This window comes from Cygnus atratus, chromosome 6 (assembly GCF_013377495.2).
Source record: "Cygnus atratus isolate AKBS03 ecotype Queensland, Australia chromosome 6, CAtr_DNAZoo_HiC_assembly, whole genome shotgun sequence".
NCBI lineage: Eukaryota > Metazoa > Chordata > Aves > Anseriformes > Anatidae > Cygnus > Cygnus atratus.
In genome coordinates, this window is record NC_066367.1 from 39,239,204 (window position 1) to 39,262,863 (window position 23,660).

The 23,660-nt window shown below is 45.4% G+C and overlaps 1 protein-coding gene across 1 annotated transcript in view; it reads left to right on the forward strand.

The window, feature by feature from the left end:
• Positions 1-13,403, forward strand: part of GALNT13 (polypeptide N-acetylgalactosaminyltransferase 13) — a 110,952-nt gene extending 97,549 nt beyond the window's left edge. The window contains exons 12-13 of the mRNA XM_035566076.2: positions 1,143-1,277; positions 12,185-13,403. Coding sequence (XP_035421969.1) covers positions 1,143-1,277; positions 12,185-12,325 — 276 coding nt within the window. The 3' untranslated portion in view covers positions 12,326-13,403. The remainder of the gene's footprint in view (positions 1-1,142; positions 1,278-12,184) is intronic.
• Positions 13,404-23,660: the final 10,257 nt, after the last annotated feature.

Sequence of the window (23,660 nt, forward strand, 5' to 3'; positions counted from 1 at the left end):
ATTTACACTGTCTTATCAGCTGCAGGCTTTCTCCTATTCCTCTGCTTGTTTAGGTGCAGAAATGCCTGCTGCAGTGGTGCTGAGGTGCTGGGAGCTCTGGCAGCACGGCAGAGGCTGTTTGTAATGGTGGAGTGGATCCTCCTGGGGAGGCTGAGACTCTGCTCCCTGGTCTCCCTGCGCTGAGGACAGGGAACAGGAGAAGAGAAATAATTTGCTCTTTTGCAAAGGAAAGGATTTTTTGAAGTTTTTGTGCTGGGGCAGGCAGCATTGTGGCGGTTTTGAGCAGTGGGTTGGGAGCACAGAGTGCTCTGAGTGTGTCCAGGCCATGCAATTTAATGTAAATACTGGCGGTCCTACCAGAATCCTTCCTTTCCTTCCTCCTCCTTTGGTCTCCACATTTTAATCCCCCTCCTCGCTGTCTCCAAGGGGCAGACCTTGCTCCTTGTGTGGCTGGTGAGGTGCACGCAGGAGGGATGGCTGCACACCACGCGGTGGATTAAAGTTGTCAAGGATCTGCAGTCAGTTATTTAGGGCTTCTCCAGCTCCCAGACCTATGGCCGCTTGTATAGGTGTTCTGCCAAACTAGTTTGATAGAATTTTGTTGGCAGATGGTTCTCTCGTGCCTTCATTTATTTCCTAGTTTTATTAAGAGATCTGGTATTTCTGAAATACTCATGCACATCAGTCTTTAACATAGATAACCCTTGGTACCGAAAGTTCAGGTCAGTGCTAGGAGGAATACTTAGTTTGAGAAGGCTCCAATTCTTCAGATGTTGGGGTCTGCTTGCCAGTAGAGCTGTGAAGTAGGCCATGCTCACAATTGAATCCTGCTAGAGACTTATCTGATTAAGTCTTTGCTCTGTTTCTCTGCTGCATCTCCCCAGGAGGCAGAGTGGATGGGGCTTTCTGTCTCATAAAATTTCTTTTCCTAAACATGATACTCCTTTTCTTATGTACAACAGACTTTCACCGTTGGAGAACCTTGCATGAAACTCTTACAAAACGCAAGACACCACCTCAGTGTTGGGAGAAGAAAGTCATTTTTCTTCACCAGAGTAGAAATTTTGTATATTATGAATCAGCAATTATTTAGGACCGTGTTTTGCTGACGCTTTGTCACCTCAAACAATTTCTCTTTCCAGGTATTTTCTTACACGGCTGACAAAGAGATTCGCACGGACGACTTGTGCTTGGACGTGTCGAGGCTGAACGGCCCGGTGACCATGCTCAAGTGCCACCACATGCGAGGGAACCAGCTCTGGGAGTACGACGCGGAGGTACTGGGGCTGCGGGGCTGGGGCCGGCTGGGTTCCTCACGGGCAGGCCCGATTTGTCCCTGTGCTCCTGGGGCCTCCTGCAGTAGGGCAAACTCAGGAGTGCAAAATAATGCGGTTGGCTGACCAGTGTTCACATATTTCCACAACATTTATCCTCAGAGGGGTGAGAAGGTCAAACTCCTTATTGCTTTAGAAAGCTCCTTTCTAGTAGCTGGCACTGCTATGCATCTTGCACAATTAAAGAAGCATTTTTATATATAAATGAACTAGAAAGCAAGATTTTTTTCCAAGTTACGGTTTCTCAAGTGTGTTTCTTCTGGCTCTTGAAGATTATTGACTCTGGATTTTTAAATTGTTTAATCGTTTTCCATATACCAGTCACCTGTTTAGCTAGGCACTGCAGTGGGGTGTGACGTGGCTTTCTCTGGGTTTTGAAAGGTAGAGCAGGTTGTAGAAATTCGGTGACTTACGGAGAAATTGCAAAATTAATACAAAAGACATGCAAGCATCTCAGGATTTGATGATTGAATTAATTATTTTTAAGTGCAACAGGAAACAGCAAATGAAAATGAAAACAAATTAATTTCAAGCTTTTGCTTTAAAATGTGAATGTGAGTTTTGCTTGGTGAAGTTCATGCAAAGGTATTAGCATTTTTTTTCCAGATAGGACCTTTCTAACATACTATGGTAAGAAAAAAGTGTACAGGCCTGCCATTGCATAACCCTGAACTGCCAAGTAGAGAAATCACAATGGTAGTTATCCCTGAGGTGCAATATGCTTTCTAAGTTTTGATACATTCTTGATTTTAACATCTGAATTTAAGCCAATTTTTGCTTTATTAAAGAAGATGATTTTTCTTCTTACACAAAATGCATGACTATTTTGGTAATTTTAAGTGTTTTTGAGGTTGTTCATGCCAGCAATTAACACTGGGGATTTAAGATCATGTAACTTCCTTCGTTTTATTCCTGTAAGCAGATGGTGGTGGATTTTTGCCCAGTGCTAGATTGCTTTAAAGGGAAGCGAGGAGGGCTTGGGCTGGGTCTCGTGCTGACACCCAGCACGAGAATTCGCTCCTGCCTGTAGCACAGCAGAATCCCAGTGGTGGGCATGGCTCTCTGTTTTCCAATGTAACAGTATCAGTCACCCTAAAATACCAGGTTATCAGACTATTGAATTGGACTATTTCAAGTTCATCTCAGAAATACCTTAAAGGATGAATTTTGAATATTGCATAGACACTGAATTTTTAGCATTTTTTGAATATTGCTGTTTGCACACTTGAGCTAAGCGAGGCCAAGTCCCCTGGCACAGCACAGGAGGCAAGCTGTGTGCCAGCCCTCGGCCAGGATCCGCGGTGCCAGGGAGCGCTCGTGCACCACGTCCATCAGCTTCTGCAGGTGCCAGGTGCTGGTCGATAGATGGGCACAAAGCTCGGGACAAGGTTTCTCCCAAAATGCTCCGTCCGCTACCAGCAGCATAGACAGCAATCTCTCCTGATAAGGAATTGTACTGCTGGTTGCTTTTCTTTGGATATTTAGGGCACAAACTACAGAAAATGGATTTCCACAGTGAGCAGTTTTAGCGCTGGCTGCCCAATGCCCGCAGTTAGGCAGCTATGCTGTTCTAAGCTTAAAAATACCAACTTAGTTTTGGCATATTTCCATGACAGCAGAGCTAGAAAATACTGCACAGCTAGAACGATACTGCCTTATAAGTCCATATGGTCTTTTAAGAACTATTTGCAACGCTTCAGAAACAGCTGCTTTCACTGTTCTGTAGGAAAAGATAAATTTCTCTCAACCCATTTTGCTCGCCTTTACTTTTAACTCTGGGAACTTGCTATCTTCTTCTCTTAGTCTAGCATTGTAGACCCTCAGTGGAAAATTTCTCTGTAGCTGTGTAAAAATGACATCGACCGTTAGATGGAGCTCATAAAAAAGAAATACACTGTGTTTTGTGCTCAGATCTTACGTAAGGTGTCTCAGAGGCAGCTGCTTCGCTGCCTCTCCTGGGTATAAACCGCAGCCCGTTGCACTGCATGCCTTCCTATTTGCTTCCAAGAATAGGTCTGTTAACACACAATTTTACCCTGCAAACATTCAGGCTCAGCTTGCAAACCTTCCCTGCGATGTCGGTGCTCCTTGCACGTGTCAGTGCACGGACAGATGATGGGTGGTGGTGGCCTGGCACAGGGCCCATGGACAGAATCGGGGGCAAAGCAAGATGCAGGCATACATCTCACACCTGTATTATGTGTGCGTTGTAGTTGCATTTAATATATTTATATTAAGTATTGCATTATGTATGTATATTCAGAGAAACAGTTGCACCATGCTGCCTGATCACTGGTATCCATTCATTTTTCCAGCCAAATTGCACTCATTTTGACATTTCTGTACTCAGGAGTTGAACTGAGATGATTTCTGGGTGTTGCACCATGGGTGCAGGCAGTAGGGATCCCTCCTCCTGCTAAAGGCATGCAGGAGTTAAGGCTTGCTAATGGAACACAGTGCCTTGGCCATGCCTGGAAGTACAATGAGACACAAATAGTAATAAAAAAGGAGGCATTTCTGATTTTTTTAAAATTTACATAGTTTGATTTACGTACTGTTATTAATTTTTGCATCATAATATTCTAGTTTATTTTAGCTATAGTATTCAAATATTATGCATATATATAGAGAGAGATCACGGTATGTAAGGCTTTTCCATGTATTCGTATGTAGCTTAGTAATGCTAAGATTCCCTTAGATATGCCTAGCAGTTGTACTTTTTCAAAAATAAACAAAGAACCAAGAAGATTTAATGATGGAGATAAGAAAGGGAAATCTCAAACATTTCTTATGTACTTGTGAAGCTTTCAGATTTAGCTTGAAGCAAACTATTCAAAAAGCCCCTTCTCTCATTTGGGCACCAAAAGTATCCAAATTTGTGCAAAATTCCTATAAAGCTTAAATTATTTGTACATTTTAAGGCGGACTTGGGATGCAATCATCTGTGGAGACAAAGACGGTGCTGTGCGGTGGGGGGCACTGGCTCTCGCAGTCCCGGTGCCACGACTCGTTGGTGCTTGGCAGCACAGCCGCATGCCTCCTCTAGTTCTGGCGCCGGGACCCCTGAGTGCTTTGCCTGGTACAGCAGAAGAAAACAGACATCAAGGCCTCAGTCAGTTTCAGAATAGAAAATCTCTTGCTGAATGAGAAGACAAGACCCCCCAGTATTTGGGGTCAGAATGGAGGTACGCAGGCAGAATGGACAGAAATTCGCTACTGACCCCTACGTCATCCCCGGGCCTTTGCTTTCACGGGCGCTGGATTCACCCCGAGCTTTTCCAGTCCAGCAGGCAGCATAAAGTGAAAGCACAAAGAGAGAGATCCCAAGGGGAATGAAGTAGAATTGAAATGTTCAGAGGTATAAGGAGTTTGCAGAAAGAGTTCAGAAGATCTGCTCCTGGGAATGAGTCATTCAGCTGCACAGATGGGGAGGTAGTGAGGTTTTCAGAAGTGTCTGATAACTTTAAAAGAAGTCTGCCCGTGTAAATTTTATTTTGATGGTACAAAAAATCATGATGGGCAGTTATCAGCATCTTGTCCTGTATTTTCAGCTCTAAATCAGCTGATCGCTGCTTTTCAGCAAAACTATTGAATGGGAACAAACAGAATATATCGCATTATGTCTTAAAGAGCTAAAATTGTGGTAGTGTCTTTATGACTTACATAAATAATGCAGGATTGTATGTCATTTGAAAAAAAAAAAAGAGTTGCTTTTAAATATGTTTTGATTAAGCAAAAGTAATTGTGATTGAGGAGATACTAAATGCTGGCAGATGGCCACAGGTTGTCGCTGCAAAAAGGTCACTGAAGAGAAAGGCATGGTTTTAAAAATGAAGAAGGTAGGTAGGTTACCCAGCTTGGAGGGGAACGTCGTGGTTCCCAACCAATAGCTCTCGCCTTGGAGAAAGCAAGCATTTAAGGTGGTACTAGCGGGGGTTATCGCCTTGTCACATAGCTAGATGAATGGTCAAAGAGCTGAACTATTCTTGCGTTTTTCTCAAAAAAAAAAATTTTTTAAAAAAAAAACAACACGCACACACAAAAAAACTTAAAAATTAGTTTTATGAATTTTCTGCTTAATATTCTCCAAAAAGAGAGTGGGAATGCAGAAGCATGTATGGTCCAGATTGAAAATTTACAGGAGTGCTGAGAGAATTGGGTTTCTTAGCACAAGTGGTGCTTGAATCACGGCATCAGTGAAGATTTTGGGTGAGTTGCTCATAGCTCTGGGAAGGACCAATGTACAGTGAGTGGTGGGCACACAGCAATATCTGGTCTGGGTGTCAGGTGCAGCTGTAAACTGGTGGATAGTCTGCCTGCCTGAGGGAGCTGGTGTTGGAAGAAAGGCTGCTCACCATAACTGGGTGGATAACCTGCTGCTTTCTTGTTCATTTGCTTTGTGATGGAGACTATTTTGAACCAAGCTTGAAAAGCAAGCTGATTTTCTTTGCAAAGCCCAAAATTAAAAGAATCACTTTTAAGACATTATTTTGTGTTTGTTATCTAAATAAAAAAAGGAAGTCCATGTTGAAACAAAATAGTTTTCAATCGAGACGTGGATATCTTTTTTTTTTTTTTGGTTTTAAGGTAGATTTTCCATACTTCTGTTCTTCATAATGTCTGAAGCGTGGTGTGTGCTGGCTGTGGCTCTCAGGGCTGTGAGGCCGGTGCTGCAAGTCGCACAGGGTTGCCTGGGCCTATTTTCCTGTCACTTTTCTCTGCAAGGCCCTTTTCACTCAGCTTAATCCAACAGGGACAATTACTTTAGGAATTACCTGTAGGAGACAAACGGAGAGTCCAGTGTCACTGCTAATATTGGTGTAGTCTAAAAAGGAGACCTTCTGCGCCCAGACCAATAGTGGATATAGTTGGGATGTAAGGGAACGCTTGCTGAGGACACCTGGTGCCGCGGGTAGCAGTGAGCTTCCCTGCTCGAGCCTCGTGCAGGGCAGGTGCCCCAGCCTGGGCAGCTCTCTCGTTTCTCCTGCAAACTGGCTCTGAGCGTTTCAAGCAATAGTAGTTCACAGCATTTTTAAACTGCAGGGTTTTTTTTTTGTGTGTGGTTTTTTGTTGTTGTTGTTGTTTTTTCTTGTGAATGTGTTTACATCTTGGCAGGAAATTCATTTTGTTTGATTTTTTTTTTTAATCCATTGCCTTCTATTATTGATTTTTAATGCTTTCATTTCCTGCTTCTTCAACAGCCCATTACAATTCCTGGCCCTTTTTCAAGCTGCCTATTTCATTGCCAGGGCGGCTGTATAAATCAGCTCCATCAATGGGATGTGTCACGTTGGAATTTCTTAGCTTTCAAAGGCTTCCCATCAGCGTGTGTTTTATAACGTATTTATAATGCGTAAGTGCTGCTTGCTTTGGGATGGGGATGGGAGACAAGTAGAAGGTGTGGGAGTTGGAAAGCCCTGCAGAGTACAGCTGCGTTTGTGCTCACGGGACTGGTGAATCCTGCGGTGTCTCCCTGCGACATCCGGGCCAATTTCAGTATGTGCAGCATGGTGAAATCTGATGACATATAACATATGCAAATGCTCTTAGGGAAAAAGAAAAAAAGTCACATCTGATAGAAAATACTTTCATTTCTTCTCACATGAATAATGATGTCAGGATTCAATCTTGCATAATTACTGTTATATTTGTCACTAAACATGACATCTGCGCAAAGCTGTTGAATTTGCATTCCCTGAAAGATGAAGGTCTTCGCAAAAAATGTGCCTTGAGTCACTGAATCCAATTTCCCTTTTTTTTTTCCCCCTGTCTGTCAGTACGCTGGTAAATGGGAATATAGCTTTGAGGTAAGTTTGGAAACAACTGCAGCCCCTGTGCCAAACCCTAGAATAGTGAGTGCCTCCCTGCCGCTCTCCTCCGGCAGTGCTGCGTACAAGCGGCTCGTGTAGTGCCTTTCTGTAGGTAGACTGCAGGTTGTCTGCGGTGTCAGGCTGCTGCTGTTTGTGGGGAATACTTGTGTTCAAGTCCAATAACTCAGAAATACTTACTGTTCTGCATCTCCTGAGCAAGTACAGGTCCCGTGACTACCTCTTTTTAAAGTTATGGGACACGTTGGGGCTGGTGTAGTCAGACCGGTATGTAACATAGCAGCTTATGGCCAATAGTTTGAATATTCCTTGAAACTGCAGCCCTAACAGTGAGTGTGAAAGGACTTACTCAGCTCCTTGGAAGTGAGTATGGAAGACATCACAGGTTTTTTATTACCTTCTTAGAAAGTTGTGTTTAATAAAATGAGCAAGACAAATGATCTCGTGCTTCCATTAGCATAGATATTCCACAGTCAGTGCTCCCTCGCTGATTACACGAGCTAACTACTGTCTCATCTACCAGAGGAAACAGTCTGGTCAGATTGCCAAACAAACGCTTAATACTAATTATACAGGTGTGAAGAACCTGCTAAATTTAGGCATTAAGTGTAATATAGACATGCAATATAGAGAGATCATCGCTTCTAGAAGTAATTTCTGTACCCCTGCTTTCCTTTAAAAATAGTAGGCAGAAGTGAACAGGAAGCAGTAGCACGTAATGAAGGAAAAACAAGTATCGATGTTCATGCGGGTCACTCAAAGTGACATTATAAGGACATTCGCTCTTGATATTTTTAGTGGCCTCTTTATATGGGCTTTACTTTCTCCCTTACCAAAAAGAAAAAAAGACTGAAGTGAGTGGTTCATGCGAAGATAGTTTCAATGAGAGGTCCAGACCAAAACGTCACCTCTGCCCCAGCCTTGTTATGTGAAGGGAAAGTCGGGATTACAGGCCTGGAGGGGAGGATTCAGAAACTGGCCCCATGCACCGTTTGACAGCAGTGTTCACAGGCAGTCATCCATCAGCCCCCTACGAACGCTGCTTCTAGATTTAGCTGCTTCGCTGCTACGGATGTCCAGTCAGTCTGCTGCTTTCTCCCTTGTTTTTGTCCTCGTGTTTGCTGGTTTTGCTTACTTTGGCCATCTTTCTGTCACGCAGACCCGTACATTTCTGCATATAATCACCCAGTCGTGCCTGACGCTCAGCAGGTTAGAGGATGGCACCCACGGCCCCACTGTGGAGGCTTGCAATGGTAGCCCCTTGCAAACCTGGATGCTAAGGAACTACACGAGGCTGGAAGTCTTTAGAAACATTTTTTACAGCCCCACTGACTATTTCCTTTAACAAACCGTTGGAGGTTGGTATCCAAACATAACATCTAATGCAAATACATCCAAGTATAACATGTAAAGCAAGTATAACAGCTGATGATTTAAGCTGTTTGCAGAAAAATGCTTTTCCATCTTCTGTCTGTTTAACTCAGCTGAATTCTGTTCTTGTTTCCACAGATATGTGTGTGTATATATCTAATAGTATATACATTTAGTGTTAGTTATTAATTATGACTAATTTTAGATTATTTTAGCAGCCCTGAGCTACCTCTGTGATCTGTTTGTGTGACCATCATTGTTACTGTTTGTGATAGTTGAGGGTTTGATCACCGTTCCAAGATGTACAAATAATGCCAATTGCATGATATTTTTGAGACACATTCGTTTTGAAAATTCCCAACTTTAAGTAACCCACTTCTAGAGATATTAGTGTTGATCAGCAGACAATTCCAAAACATGAACGAGTGGAGGAATCAAAATATCGTGCCAGCCACTGGTTTTCTTTCCTGGACAGTTTCGCTGATGTACATAACGGAGCGCAGCGGGACAGCACAGGTTCAGAATACAGGTGGGGGCTGCTTTTCTCACTTCAAACTATGCTGCCTTCACATCTGAGTGCATCCCATTGAAACCAGAGTGCGTGCTGCTCTCCTTACGGCAGCCCCCTAATTAATAGCTGTAGCAAGGAAAAAGGATTTTGGCAGGTAGCGCCGAGTTTCAGCTGACAAAATGTGGGTGCTGGTTTCAGGCAGTGGTGGTCCAGGCTCGAGGGCAGGGGTTGTGGCAGGGCTGGGCTGGGGCATGGCAGATGGCCGGTTCTTGTCCTGGCAAACTCATTGCAAGGAGGACGTGGCGCGGTGTCTTCGTGCGAGCTGTGCGTGTCCCACTGAACGGCTGTGCTGCAGCAGTGCTCTGTGCTATTTCAAGAAATGACTTTTCTCAGTCAAGTTTAAAAATTATATATAAATGTCTCTTCTGATGCGAACAACCTTTCCTGGTATCTTTCATTCACAAAAGTCACTTTTTAAAGCGACTGAGAACTTTTCAGTTCGGTGTCAGTGGCCGCTAGAGCGCAGGATCGCTGCTTCGTTGTCGTGCCGTAACACACTCAGGTTCTGCCCTCGTCAGGGCTATTATTTGCATGCGTTTGGTGAGCGTGAAACAACACGGCTTGCTCCTGTGCATCTGAATGGCTGTACAGCCCGCTCCGCATCCAGGCATGTGTCCTCGTGGTGGAGTAAAATAAGAATTCTAGGCTGGCTTGTATGAGTATCATACTGCCTAGTAATTAATTGTTTCCCAAGCAAATGAGACCTTTTTTGTAATAGCACAAATAATGATAGAACACAAAAAGAAAAAAAAATACGAGACAGTTGAAAGTCCCAATGATATGGTAGCCTAGCATGAAATTATGCACTGAATAGAAGGGAACAGCTGATGGAGGCAGCAGCAGCATTTTTAGACCGACTTGCATTTCTGGTTATAGTGGAAAATGATAGCAGTTTAATTGCACTTAAAACAATATAAGTGAAGAATCAGTGATGCTTTGAGCAGTGCTATTTAGTAAACAAGCTACTTCTGTTAGCACTGCTAATTCTTTCCTCTCGTAATTAGAGCAGAATGCCTTATATTCATCACTGAATGCATGTCAAATGGCCCCTCTATGATTTCTTACAGTGCCTGTAGGCTTTTCTTGGAGAATTGTGTAATAGTTTGTTTTAAACTGAGGAGCCAGTCTCTATGGACGAGCTAGGGAAAGAATATTCGTCATAGACATTAGGAGTGTTAATATATGACATGTCAGTCCGGTAGGAACAGCAGTGTAAAATTGCACAACACAATAGCCCAGATATGTGTGTGGATAATAAAATTGCATCAGCTGGTAGAAGAATGTTCGCATCTCCCTGCAGTTTAATTGGAACACCAGACAATGGTCTGGTCTTTAATATGGAGATACACGGATGAGGCTTATTAGCAGTGAGACTGCATCAGAGGGACGTTTCTGAACTGACCCCGTGTGCAAGACTCGAGGTAGGGGCGCAGTGCCTGTGCTCTCCGAGAGATGGCTGTGGCAGCGCCCTGCGGCTCAGGAGAGCCAGGCAGCACGACGCAGTGCTACTTCAGGTAGGGCTGTTTGGCTGTTTTTATAAGCCATGGAAGAACGTGGTCCATAAAACCCCGTGGGGCAGCAGAGCTGCTGCAGGACCTGCCACACGTGGGGCAGCAGTGCCATGGCAAGCAGTGCCAAAACAGGGGCAGCTCGGGGCCGGGACCAGGTGGAGCTGCCGATGGCACCGTGCGAGCTGGGGCTCTGGTAGGGCAGGAGCATGGCTCTGGGCACAGTCCTTACAGGGCACAACCTTGATTTTCGGAACCAGGTGCAGTAGCAAAGAGATGTTTGCTGTAGAAGTGTTAAGTCCGTACTGAGCGTGCAAGACTGTCGGTGGATGAACGCGCATTGTGCAGCTGCTGGGCTGTGCCAGGGCTGTGCAGGGCGTGCTTGGGGCAAGCCCCGCTGCGAGTTGTGCCCTGATCTCCGGCACAGGGAGCAGGGGACGTGGTGTCCCCAGTCCTGCGGTGGCAGCGTGGCGTGGGGCATTGCCATGGGCAGCCAGTGAGGCATGTCCAGCCACTTCCAGCACGGGGCGCGCATCAGCTCCAGCCCTGCGCAGAGCTGTTTGCAGCGTTGCTCTCCCCATGGTGTCTGCGTGGTTCCATGTGTGAATCGCACCGCTGTCACAGATGGGCAGCTGCTGACACACGTATTTGTACGGGTGCATGGGTAAGTCTGTGTGTAATGTGGTTTTAATTGTTTTTTTTCCGGAACCGAAGGACCTTTTAGGAAACAAATGTATTAATAGCAGTAAATTAGTAACTGCAAAGCTTCGTACCAAAGGTGCCTGAGGTACTGGGATTTTGTGTGCAAAATCCCAGATGAACCCCAGAACAGGGATGCAGAGAACACCACCTCCTCAGTTGTCAATGTGCCTGCCCAGTTTTGTTGAAGTCCACAACTTTATGCTCAGTTTCCCTTGATCTCTTCATGTACGTTCTCCCAGTGCTTTGGACCAGAACATTGTTTCTGCCAAAAGAGTGTTTCTGCCAAATATGTTCAATTTCCTATTGTCCCCTTCTGACTCTCCCATTGCCCAGAAACATAGTGTCATGTAGTCAAAAAAAATGGAAAGGACAGGTGTCCCAAAGGAGAAAGAATATAATGTAAACAGAAATGTTTTCACCTGTATGTTACTGTAGTTAATATAATTCTAAGCAAATATAAGTTTTAGTTTCCCATTGGCAATTATTTCTGAACTTACAGTGCACTGGCCTGAAATGCGTACACGGTTGGGTTGTCAGAGCCGAAATCCCTTAACCCAAACCACTGTTGCTTTGAATTAACACTTGCTTGCACTTACTTTTGTACTTTTCTGTTGCGTTTATTTGTTTCTGGGTTCAGCAGCGGCACTCACTCCCCAGGCTTGACCACTCGAGAGAAGGTGAGCAGGATACCCCTCGGGGTAGCAAGGGGCGTGTAGGGGTCTCAGAGCTTTGTGAATGGCAGTGGGCATGGGACAGGGATGAGCACTTGTCTTGTGGCTTGTGTAGTGCCTAGAGCAGGACTCACACAGCTCACAGGTCTATTTTCAGCAGTAATGATGGTGCTGCAGCTCTTGCACTTCTCTGTTGCAGAAGCTCACCCTGAGGCACGTCAACAGCAACCAGTGTCTGGACGAGCCGTCGGAGGAGGACAAGATGGTGCCCACCATGCGGGAGTGCGCTGGGAGCCGTTCCCAGCAGTGGCTGCTGCGCAACATGACCCTGGGGGCCTGAGCCGGCGCGGAGCCGCTGCCTCGGCCGGCCCGCCAGGGCTCTCCTCCTCCCCTCCTCCTGGCCAGAACAGAGTCCCCAGGTGGGCTTTCCTGGGGGCAGCGGGCCTCCACGTGCCCCTTTGGAACCCGTGACTGTTCGAAAGAAGCACACGGGAGCCTATAAATGGCAAGACGCGTGGAGGTATCAACGCGAGCGCGCTCAGAAATGTTTAAAGAGAAACCTTGATGAACCTTTATCAAAGAGGTGGGGAGGGAGGTTATCTCCTGTGCGTGTCGGACACCGTGGCACAGTGTCAAATGCCTTATGAAGCTCACTGGCACTGGGAACGATTCCGTCAGAGGCTTTATAAACTCTATGTTTGGGCACTGGTCTGTGTTTGCTGTTCACCTGTGTTGAGTGGAGCTTGGTGGAGCACTGCTTCGAAAGGGCAGCAGGGTCACTGTGCAGAGTGAATGTTTGGTGCCTGGAAAATGTGGAATCCCGGCACGCAGTGCTTGGAAAAGCAACAAAACTGAGCAAAGAGCGCATCCAGAAACTGGGATTAAATGAAACAACCGGAGAGACATTGGAACAATGCTAAGGAGGAGTGACACGCCTTGGTAACTCAGCTCGGTGCAAACTGAGGTCTCTGCAGTGGGAAGACAAATGGCTGGGCCTCACACCTGGGAAACTTCAGGGGGTTCTGCTGCCTCAGTGGAAGTAGCAAAAACTGGCCCTCTGGGAGAAAAAGACACTGGGTGTTTGGCTGAAGCCCGCCTGCAGCTGCTACCTTCGAGCATTAGTACGTACCTGCATCCTGCGTGAAACATCCCAGAGCGCTCAGCCGGGGACCCCGAGCCCAGCGGGCAGAACTGTGGGTCGGGTCCCAGCTCTGGCTCCAACAGAGATGGCAGATGCTTATTTATATTTTTAATAATTTTGTGGCTTAATCATTTTGTTTCATTAGCGTGGTTATTAAAAACATGCCGGTGACACACAGTCATCTTGGAGCACCACAGGAGCTGATGTCAGCCCGTGGCCAGGTATGGGAAAGCGTCCCGTCGTGTTGGTGGTGTTTCTGTTGGCCATCGCAGCAGAGATTTAGATCGTTATGGATTAATGTTCTCATATGTAGGTATTATAAATTCATAGGGCATCCATATTTTCTTGATACCTGTCATTAAATGAAAATTTGAAGCCTATTAAATTTGAGAAGTGATTGCTGTGTGTGCACAGGAGCTCACAGACCAACTCAGATGGGAGGCTTATCCAATCCAGCCTCCCTGCCCAAAGCAGGGGCAAGCACCTCCAGTTCCCATCTTAAAGTCCCCCCCCAAATACACAATATGGCTTAAAAACTAGCAAAACAAGACGACTGTAATCTTGCTTCATAGGAGGAGCATGCAAGCATCACAACCAAATGTAAACACCGATCTCCCTGCAGAAATTGGTCTTAAAATTCCATCTCCTTCCAAAGGGCTGTTACCAGGTGTGCAGCCGCTCAGGCTGGTGGGTGATACATCCAGATCCGTGACTTTTGCTTGCCAATGCTGAAGTAAGAGTTGTGGGAGGTCCTGCAGCACCCAGGAGCATTAGGGAGCGCACTCAGTGGTGCAAGCTCTGCTGGCTACCCCCAGTGTTTCCGAGAAAGCACCCCCAGCTGCACATGGCCACAGCCACAAAGCCTCTGGCACTGCCGCCGGCGGGTCCGGAGCTTTTCTTGGCATCGCTGCTGAAAGGTGACGAGAGGTACAGTCAGTCTGCAGCTGCCTAGGCTGGGGGTGCAATCCAAAAGCAGTTGAAGAGAAGAGTGTTTTTCTCCTTAGAATTACTACAAAGGTTGATACAGAGTGCGTACTCCCTTAGCTAAGTGCATTTACTTTGTTACTCTGAGTACAGCCGGCGTATCTGTGTATCTGTGGCTGCACTGCTGTGCACTGGCTGGGGAGAGGTAGAAGGGAAATGTGTATTTGTTCTATTTGACCTGCTTAGAGCAAGTACCCCCGTTCCTGACAATCGCAGCGGTGTTGCTGCAAGCCTTCAGCATGCTGGCAGGATGGCTGATGTCTGGCATTACGCTCAGACCTAGAAAAAAGCACCAAAGCACCTGCTTAATTCAGTCACAATGAGTATTTCCATCGGCTTCGAGGGACTGAATCCTGGATCTACCTCCTTTGTGAGAATACAGAAACCCTGAAAGCCCTTCCAGAAGAGTTTTGTATAAAGCTTCAGTTATATAGAATGAGGTGGTGATGGTGTGTGGCACCTTAAATGCTGGTACAATGTCAGGGATGACAAATACATGATTTAATGAATGAATGTAAGTTACTGAGCACTTGGACCCCAGTCCTTCCTCCAACCACTAAATTCCTGCATTGCCTTGGCAAGTAATTTTAGCTAAAATCATTTGAAATTGCTCCTTTGGTTGCCTCTGTCAGTGTCTGATGTGCAGCACCCACAAAGGGGAGCATTCAGAGCTACAAACCTGTCTGAAAAGCATTGATATGTGTTTGGTTCCCTGTTTATAAAATATCCTAGAAAGGTGTTGGGAGGACTGGTTCCTATTTGCACAAAGTGTTTGAAATGAAGAGAACTCTACAGGTACTGAATATGATTATTTATTGTTTTCACTGGAAAAAAAATGCTTCTGGTTCTCGTATTTTCTGAGAATTGCTTTGATGAAATGAGCCAGCCATAATGCAAGGTGGCATCAGCAAAGGGAACATTTAGAAGAGTAAGTTGAGCCATAAGCACTGTAAGCAGCAGTATTTTTGTTTGTCTCCCAGTGCCAGAGATAGGAGAAACCAGGGACAGCCGAGAACTGAAATAGCGAGGCATTTTGAGCAGTCATACATGAGTTTCCTGCAAACACGTATTTCCCAGTCACAAGAAGGATTTCTTTCTTTCTTACACTCTAATAGGAAGAGTGTTTTGAAGGAAAGCTGTGTACTTGAATGTCAAATTGTATGTTCTGATTTTTTTATTTGCACTTTCTGGCTGCATCTCCTGTGGGTGCTGGGCAGAGTCTCCCCTAGGTGACTCTGGCCGGGTTCTGTTCAGAGCTGTTACACACATCCACTGCCTGAACAGTCTGGGAGGCAAAAAGGAGCTCACGAGCACTGGGGAACGCCACGACGTGCTGTGCTGTGCCAGCTCGCTCGAGACCTCCCCTGGCCGCGAGGGCTCTGGCCCCGGGGTCCCCTCAGCCCCAAGCCCCCCGGTGCCCGTCCCCGCAGGCCGCGCCGCACCACCACGCTGTGTCTGGTGAGCTGCCAGCGCGAGCTGCCGCCGGGTCCGCTGGTGTCGGATGAACACCTGCAGTGTGTTTTCACCCGCTTCCGTGGCTTCTGTGTCAGTGCTGATTTTCCAACGTTTGGTAACAACTCCAGTACCACCGCTCCGGTAGGTTGTCATCCCCATTTATTCTTTTCCTCCAAGAGCACGCGCTCGGGCCAGCGTGGCAGGGGGTCCCTTGGAACACCTGAGGCACGCAGTCACCTGAGGAATGTGGGGATCGTGCCGGGCTTTTGGTCAAGGTGGAGAAGACCGAGGGACGTGGCGGCTTTGGGGACCTGCTTACCAGTGCTCCCGATGAAGTGCTAGGAACATAAAAATTTAAATTTATAAAAGTAGATTGTGGATAAATAATTGCACATTTTAAATGTTGTAACGGTTATTAAATGGTATACTGGTACTCTTTGCTGTACATTTAAATATTTATACATTTTTGTAGAATTAAAATATACTGGTTTAGTTTTCTTCTGGTGCCTTCATTTTTTTCTAGATGCACTTAGTCGTTATGTGGTCAAGTGTTACTATCTGCTAAAAATTAGACTTCCAGTGCTAAAAATTAGACTTTCCTGTTTCCATGTCCCCTATTTCCCTGTGCAACTTCGGAAATCGCCAGCAGAGCCATTCCCATTCCCACCTCAGTGAGTGGTGGGAGGTGAAGGCACGAGCGGTGCGGCTGGGCACGTCGATGCAGTCGTGTTCAGCAGCTCCTCAGTTTTTTCAGCCTGTTTTCCTCAGCTCCTCAGGATTTTCTTTCTTTCAGTTACATCTTGATTCCTGAAATGGGTAAGTTGCGGTAAGAAGGGGGGAGAAGGGTCTATTTTAAAAATAAAGAATTTGTAAACTTAAACGAAAATTAATCCTCGGGAGACTGAGAGGCAGAGATCAGGTCATAGCATCAGTGCTGTCAAAGTGATTCCTGAGAAATGTAATCGCAAATGATGACACACAAATATCAAGTCATTTCAGATTTTACTGTTAATTTCAATTCCTTGACTAAATCAAACCTTTTTGGTATTAACCCTATAGAAAAGTTAAGGAAAGCGATAGAATGTTAAAAGTCATAGAAGATTAAGGAGCCTTCTTCTGCATTATTTTAGAGGTACTGACAAAGAAATGATGAAGAGAGAAAAATATTTTTTATAATAGCAATTTTAGATGAGTTTCTTGATTCATCCTTCTACCCAGTTACAGCGTATTTTGATGAACCAATTGACAAAAGTGCTCCCAAGTTAATGGCCCATTTAACCAGATGATGTCCTCCAAATGTTGTTTATGCCACTACAGAGAAAAAAAAATATTCAAATCCTTTCTAGCAAGGTTTACCTGCTTCAGTGTTTTCTAAACCTAAAATGATCCAGATTGTCTGCGGGGAAATATGTATTTGTGTACTTGTTTGTGTTGAGCCAGAGTTTATATAAAACATCCATCGCATATATGCGATTAAAAACTGACTGTCAAGTTACTACTCTGATTATTAAACTATCTTGCAAAGATGCAATTAACTGTAGAGCTCGTTAATTATAGTATGTGAATCATTTAGATGAATCATAAAATAATCTATTTGTGAGTAATGAATGCAGACGTAGAGGTATGTTTCTTTTTTGCATTTCTCAGAAATGTTGACAGTTAGGGCTGATTATGGAGCTAAAATTACAGTGAGGGAAACAACCTACACCTGAATCTCCTTAAGACCTGTACATGTTTTTCTCCCCTCTTTTGTGGTATATTTAGGAGATTAATGGAGACAAAAACTTCCTGTGGACCAGGCCGTTAAGCAGTCACTGTGAGTTAAATGCATGCGAGGTGAGTTAAATGCAGCTATTCAGTGGGCTAAAACTTCAATTTCAAACCTGAATTTGAACGTATTTTTGCAGCAGAAGGAAGGTAGGATCTGCCCTGAAATCCATACTCATGCAGCTTGCAAACCAGTGGGAAGGCGTGACACAAACTTGGGGTCTGCTTCGGTAAATTCAGCTCAAAAGTATTCAGCTTGGTTATTTTATTTGTAATCAGGCTATCGTGCTGTAAGTCTGTAAACAAAACGTCTCAGATGCGCAGTCCTCCTCTATACCCTCAGTATGTGCAGCACCATACTGCTAGAATGGCATAGCTAAAATTTTAAGGTGTTTCTGTGCTGAAATTAAGCAATTGCAGTTAACAAATGGGTGTAGGCAGAACAGTGCAAGAGAGGTAAGGATGGTCTTGGCAAGTTTAAACCAAACCAAGCACGAGCCTCTGAGCCTTGCTGGCAGTTGGCAGCGATAAAGCTTCTGTTTCTGCTACTGTGAGACAAATACCTGAGACTCTCAGCGATGTAAACTCGATTTGAAGAATCCATTTTACTTCCTTTTACAGAAAGTTTGTTTTCTCTTTTTAATTGTTTCCCAGTCATTCCCCTTCCAGTGCATACAAGATAGCGTTCATTATGGTTAGGTTCAGCTTTGAATTAAACAGCTAAGGACCAAATAAATCTTCCCATGCTTAAACAAATCACCTTCCTCCGTGGGCCCTGCATTTTCACTGACACCCAGTGTCACAGGCGGGTGTTCCTGCCTAACGTGCACCTCTGTGGCCTTTCCCCTGGGATCACAAACCACAGCCCACATGCAGGGAGGGTACGTGGGTACCGATCTGCTGAATGCTGGTGCCGTGGCTCTTGTAAGGACAAGGGCCACTCCGAAGGGGGCTGTATGGGATGCCCTGAAGCAGAAGCAGTGTGCTGAGGGAGCCGTCCCATACGGATGTGCCTCTTCTGGCCATGAGCACTAACAGAAATACGTGAGTACTGGGTCTGGCCCTGCACATCCAGCACAATTCACCTGCGTGAAGGCCCTCGGCACCAAAGAGGAGCCACGCAGTTCATCTCTGCTGCTACATGCTAATACCGCCCTCGTGGTCTGCCGGGTGACATCTACCCCAAGGAGTGGGTCACACGTGGAAGTGATTAAATTGGTGCTCTGTAATTCAACTTTCATGAACGCCGAGAAGGGTCAGTTGCTGGCGAAACGAAATTTCTCACCCCTTCTTATCCTTTCTGGACAACTCTCGAGTCTCTTGCCACAGCAGTTATTAAACTCTGTGTGTTCAAGTCCCAGGAAGTGCTGGGAGGAAAAGAAAAACAAACACAAAGAGGATTTCAGCTTCCAGCCCTGCGTTGCAAATAAAACTGCTGTTTGTCCACTCAGCTGTAAGCCGAACTGGAGTTGCCTGCTGTGCCCTGAGTGTATTAAGGCTCTGTTTGGGTGCACGCGGTGCTGAGCACCGGGCTGATGCTTATGGAAATGTCAGAGCGCAAGGTGGCTGCTGTGTTTTCGGGTGCTTTAGTCTTAAGGCTTTTTAAGATGTTAGAGTCTGCTCTTATCTTTCTTCGAAACTCTGAAAGAGTTTTCTTCAACTCTGCTTGCACGTGGCTTTATGACAGCGCTGTCGCCCATGCCTTGCCCGGCAGGGCAGCAGGAAGGCGACACGCCGATACCCCCAGCACGCTGAGGCTGAACCACACACAGGGCATTGCAAGGTAAGATTTTAAGTTATCCATGGAAACACAGATAATGTGGATCGATACGGAGCAGGCTGGCAAATAGCACAGTGTGACATCTGGGCACCCCGACTGCGAGCACCCTCCCGTTGGTGTGCAAGGGGAGCACTGCTCATGGGTTACGGGCACAGGGGGGGAGGTTTGGCAGGCCAATACAGCCGACAGGTTTGCTCATTTGTGTGACGTTACCCAGCATAATCAATGTTTCTGGTTCCCTCCTGTGGGAGATCAGGAACCAGAAATGCCAATTCTGTATTTCTTTATTGATTCCGATTGGGGGAAAAAAAAAAAAAAAAGAAAAAAAAAGTAGTTTTTTGCACAAAAATTAATCTATTTCCCAACAAAACCCCGCTGTGCTCACATCCTGCCTGGTTATCTGTAACCGAAGGCACTGCTGCAGAATTGCTGTTGTACTGCATCAGGCTGAGCAATAAAGCAGCAATAGAGCAGGCTCTGAAGCCAAGCATTTGATACAGGCAGGAGGAACAAAGGTTTCTGACACTCAGCTTGCAAACCGATCTATCTCCCACACAGGTCTGGGGACAGCCCATTGCTCTCTGCTCCTTGCCAAACACATTTTATAAAGTTTCTAACCCACAGATGTAGCAGCAAGTCATTGCTTTAAAGCCTGAGCATCTCGGGTTAGGTGCAGTCCTTTCTGTGACTCTAAAAAGGCAACAGCAGCAAGGCAAATTGAATCTCCTGATAGCTGCGTGCAGAACCAGGGGTCCTTGGGGAGGGAGGGTCTGCTGGGGAGACCACTGTGCACGAGGAGCTTGCCCCCCTGCCCAATACCTTGTGGCATTGTCCCTTCGGACCCAAAGTGTGCCAACAGGGATGTTAAACAGTTGCATAAAGGTAATAGCAAGCTGTCTTATCAACCTGTGTGCGTGCAAGATCTTTAACGATCCTCACGGTGCCCCCGGGCAGGCACCTGCCCCTCGCCTGGGGACAGGAGCGCAGCTCTGCTCTGCCTCCTGCGTGAGGAGAGACCTTAAAAACGCAGGGCCTCGACCCCAGGCCCCTCTGTGGAAGTGGAGCTTGATTTGTTTTTACCGAGTTGTTGTTGTTCCCTAAGGAACTGTAGTTACGATTCGTTTTACGCGTCTCGTTTGGAAATGAAGATCATTTGCCTTTCATTTGCTTTGCAAAGCTGCGCCGCCCTGCAGCTGCGCGCCTGCATGCGAAGTTCTCGCTGTCAGCAGCTGGAGCTGCAGGAATCGGGGGCCTGCCAAACGGGCGTTGCACAACTGCTTCACTGCGTTTGTGAGTCTTGCTTGTCTCCAGTCCCCCGTACACTAGGAGATTTTCCTAAAAAGTGCAGTGTCTGGCTCTCCGCAGTGTCTTGTAGCTGAATAGCATCGTCGGCACGTGCCAGAGCGGGATGCTCAAAGTAAGCTACAGCCCCAGATTTTCTCTCTGCCCAAATGGTTTCTAGCCAAAACTGTGAAGATAACTTTTTGTATGGTCTATGAATAAGAGCCTGCTTTGTTTTATTTACCACTTATTCTAATTCTGAAACAGAAAAAATTAGAAACAGCAGTGCTGCTGGTCTGGATCGGCGTTTCCTCGGGGCAGCCCTTAGAGGAGGTCAGCACGGTGCTGTCTGGGGGCTGAGGGGAAGCTGGTGTTATTTTTCATTGCAATGAAGGAAAATTTCTGATGGCCCTGTTTTGGGTGGCTGATGACGGAACTGAAGGAATGAAATAGCAGTGATCATAGGTTCAAGGGTCACACGGGTCACCAAAATGGTGGTGGTAAATTAAACTGAGATGCCAATGGAGAATGATCAGTGAAACAGGAGATGGTAAATATAAGTATTTACGGATCTGAATATAAAAAGGTTAGCTTGCTGCAGGAATTTTGGGCAGTCAGCTAATAGCCAGTCATTCCTGAAGCCTGAAGTTTACCAAGGCTTTGGGCACCCTGATCTTAGAGGAGAGTTTACTTTTGTGGAGTAAAGAGAGTGCAGACAAAAAACCTATTTTACTAGCAAAGCGCTTCGCTCCCTTCTTTGCACTGGCTGGGCATACCTAAACAGATATATTAGAAAGTAATGCAGAGATAAGAGGGAAAAAAAATGTGCTAAGGAGATGATAGGGTTGGAAAGTGCTTTGTAATATCTAACATTTCTAAAAATATGAAATCTGTAGAATGGAATCATCTTCGGGCAAAATTTATAGAAAGATACACTGTAGGGAGCCTCTGCATTCGCAAAGCCGATAACTGAATAACTTCACAGAGCTTTCTGTGTCTGATAAATGTGTATGTAGAGGTCTATACTAGCTACGTGCGTATGTATATACACATATGTATATGTATGAATGCATATTTCATTGATGCTATTTTTTAGCAGATTCTGATGGTCCTGGTGCAATTTGCTCCAGGCTTGACTTAGGAGATTTTCAGAGCAGGAGATGGGTGCTCCTCAGAAGTAGTTACCTTCTCCGCTCTTATCAGCAAAAGAGGAGAGCACAAGGTATCACCCCATTGTTAGGATTAGTGAGTTTGTTTTGAGATTTTTGAAATCTCTTTTCTTTATACCTGTAAAGTATAAAGAAGAGATTATGGTGGCTAATTAGTTAGGATTAGTAACATGCTCATTAACCTCTTTTAATCCTTACGATATTGCTTAATGAAGACTACTAACAGATTTATATCCCTGTAAATCGCAGCTCCTGTGTATGTGGAATATATTGGAAAGTAATGTTCAATGTGAAATCCCGTTCTCAGAGGGATCATATACCTAAACTTACAAAATCTGTGGGTTTTGTTTGTGTGTGTGTGTGTGTGTGTTTGTAGGGATCCATCCCATGGGTTAGGGATCCGTCTCGTGGGTTAAGAATCTGTCCTGTAGGTTAGGGATCTGTCTCGTGAGTTAAGGGATCCATCTCATCGCTCTTGGCAGTTTTTTGGCAGATGCAGAGCAGGCTCGCAGGGCGCTGCTGGCAAGCATTTCATTCCTCAAGATGCAGAGAGCTGGACTTGGAAGGCTTTTTATTCCCTCTTCTGGAACATTTTCTATTCTTAAGATCAACTGGCTCGTGTACGAGCAATAGAAATATCAGGTTGTGACTGCCTTGTTTTTAATCGAAACTGGGTGCGGAGGAATGGAAATTTATTTCTGTTATGAAATCCCAGGAACCGTAGTGTGAACTGTGCGTTTCTAAAAAAACATTTGAGATGTGAGGAAAATGTGTTTTAAATCATATGGTTTTGAAGCATAGTAAAATTTTCGTGGCATTTTGTAGGTGCAAAGGCAGAAAGGAAGGAAGGATTTATATTCCATACATACAAAAGTAGGTAACGAATGTTTTTGAAAGCCCTGAAGTTATGAGCACAAAATGAACTAACAAAGCATGCATTGCCTGCCTTCTGCTCTTGCGGTTTAGTGCTTACTCTTAATTTTAAACTACAAGGAAAAAAAGAAACCTCTGCCACTTGAGCTTTTCCTTCTCGTTGTGGCTATAAGAAATTATTCAGCCAACATCTCAGAAATCCTGCCTGAGGTGGGCGAGAGATAAGGAACCTTCCACACAGTGCAGATCCTAGTGCACAAGCTGTATTTCTTCTAAAAGCTACCAGTTACAGCTCATTTAATGCCATGTATTCTGGGTATCTGTATAACTATTGATCATCCCTGCGAATCGAGGGATTTTTTTTGTTTTTTTTTTTTTCACCTTAATGAATTTTGTTTCACCCATTGCACCCTTTGTTCTGCCCTGGGTCAGGGAATATGGACTATAAGTTATTATTAAATAAAATGGGCCAGATAAAGATAACGATTTGTGAACGTGATGCTAGCCTTTACGGGGATCCCTACGTGCCGGCATTTAGTGCCGCAGATGGGGCGATTGCCCTTCTTCCCTTCTCCTGATTCTGCTGCTTGGGGCTGGCGGCTGCTCAGGCCTCTCCATCCGTCGGTGGTCCCTCACGCCTGGGTTTCATGGTGGTCTCCCCTGCAAGATGTGGACAAGCCCCCCGGGCAGGTGGGTGCCGTCAGCCAGAGTTTAACGAGGTCAGTGGTAAGGATCCGTAATGGCAAAGTCAGCAGGAAGTTACATGGGAAGGGTTGAAGTGTGTGCGGTTATACCAATAAACCTCTCAGACAAATAAGATCAGAGCCAGGCTGTTTTCCAGTCTGTTGGTCACTTTTATCTCTCTTCTTTGTACCTCTGCCAATGCTGTAAATGCTTCTGAGAGAGTAAAAACCCCGTACTGCTTCAGCACTCAGGCAGGGCGCTGCACTCCTTCAGCCTGCTGCCGAGTTCAGCAGGCAAAGCTAAGCATGGATTCGTCTTTTTAACTAATCACACCTACACCAAAGTGTTGTGGGCTGGTCCCACACTTCATTTTCAGTAATTCAGTATTTTTCTGGTAAAATAAATTCTCAGAACTTCCATGACGTGAATTTCTGGAAAGAAAAAAAAAAAAAAAAAAGGCAAATAAATGTCTGCTCCAAAAGGATCGTAAGCACAAAGTAAACAGTCCCCTCCTTTGATGCACTTCTCATGTCTGAAGGGA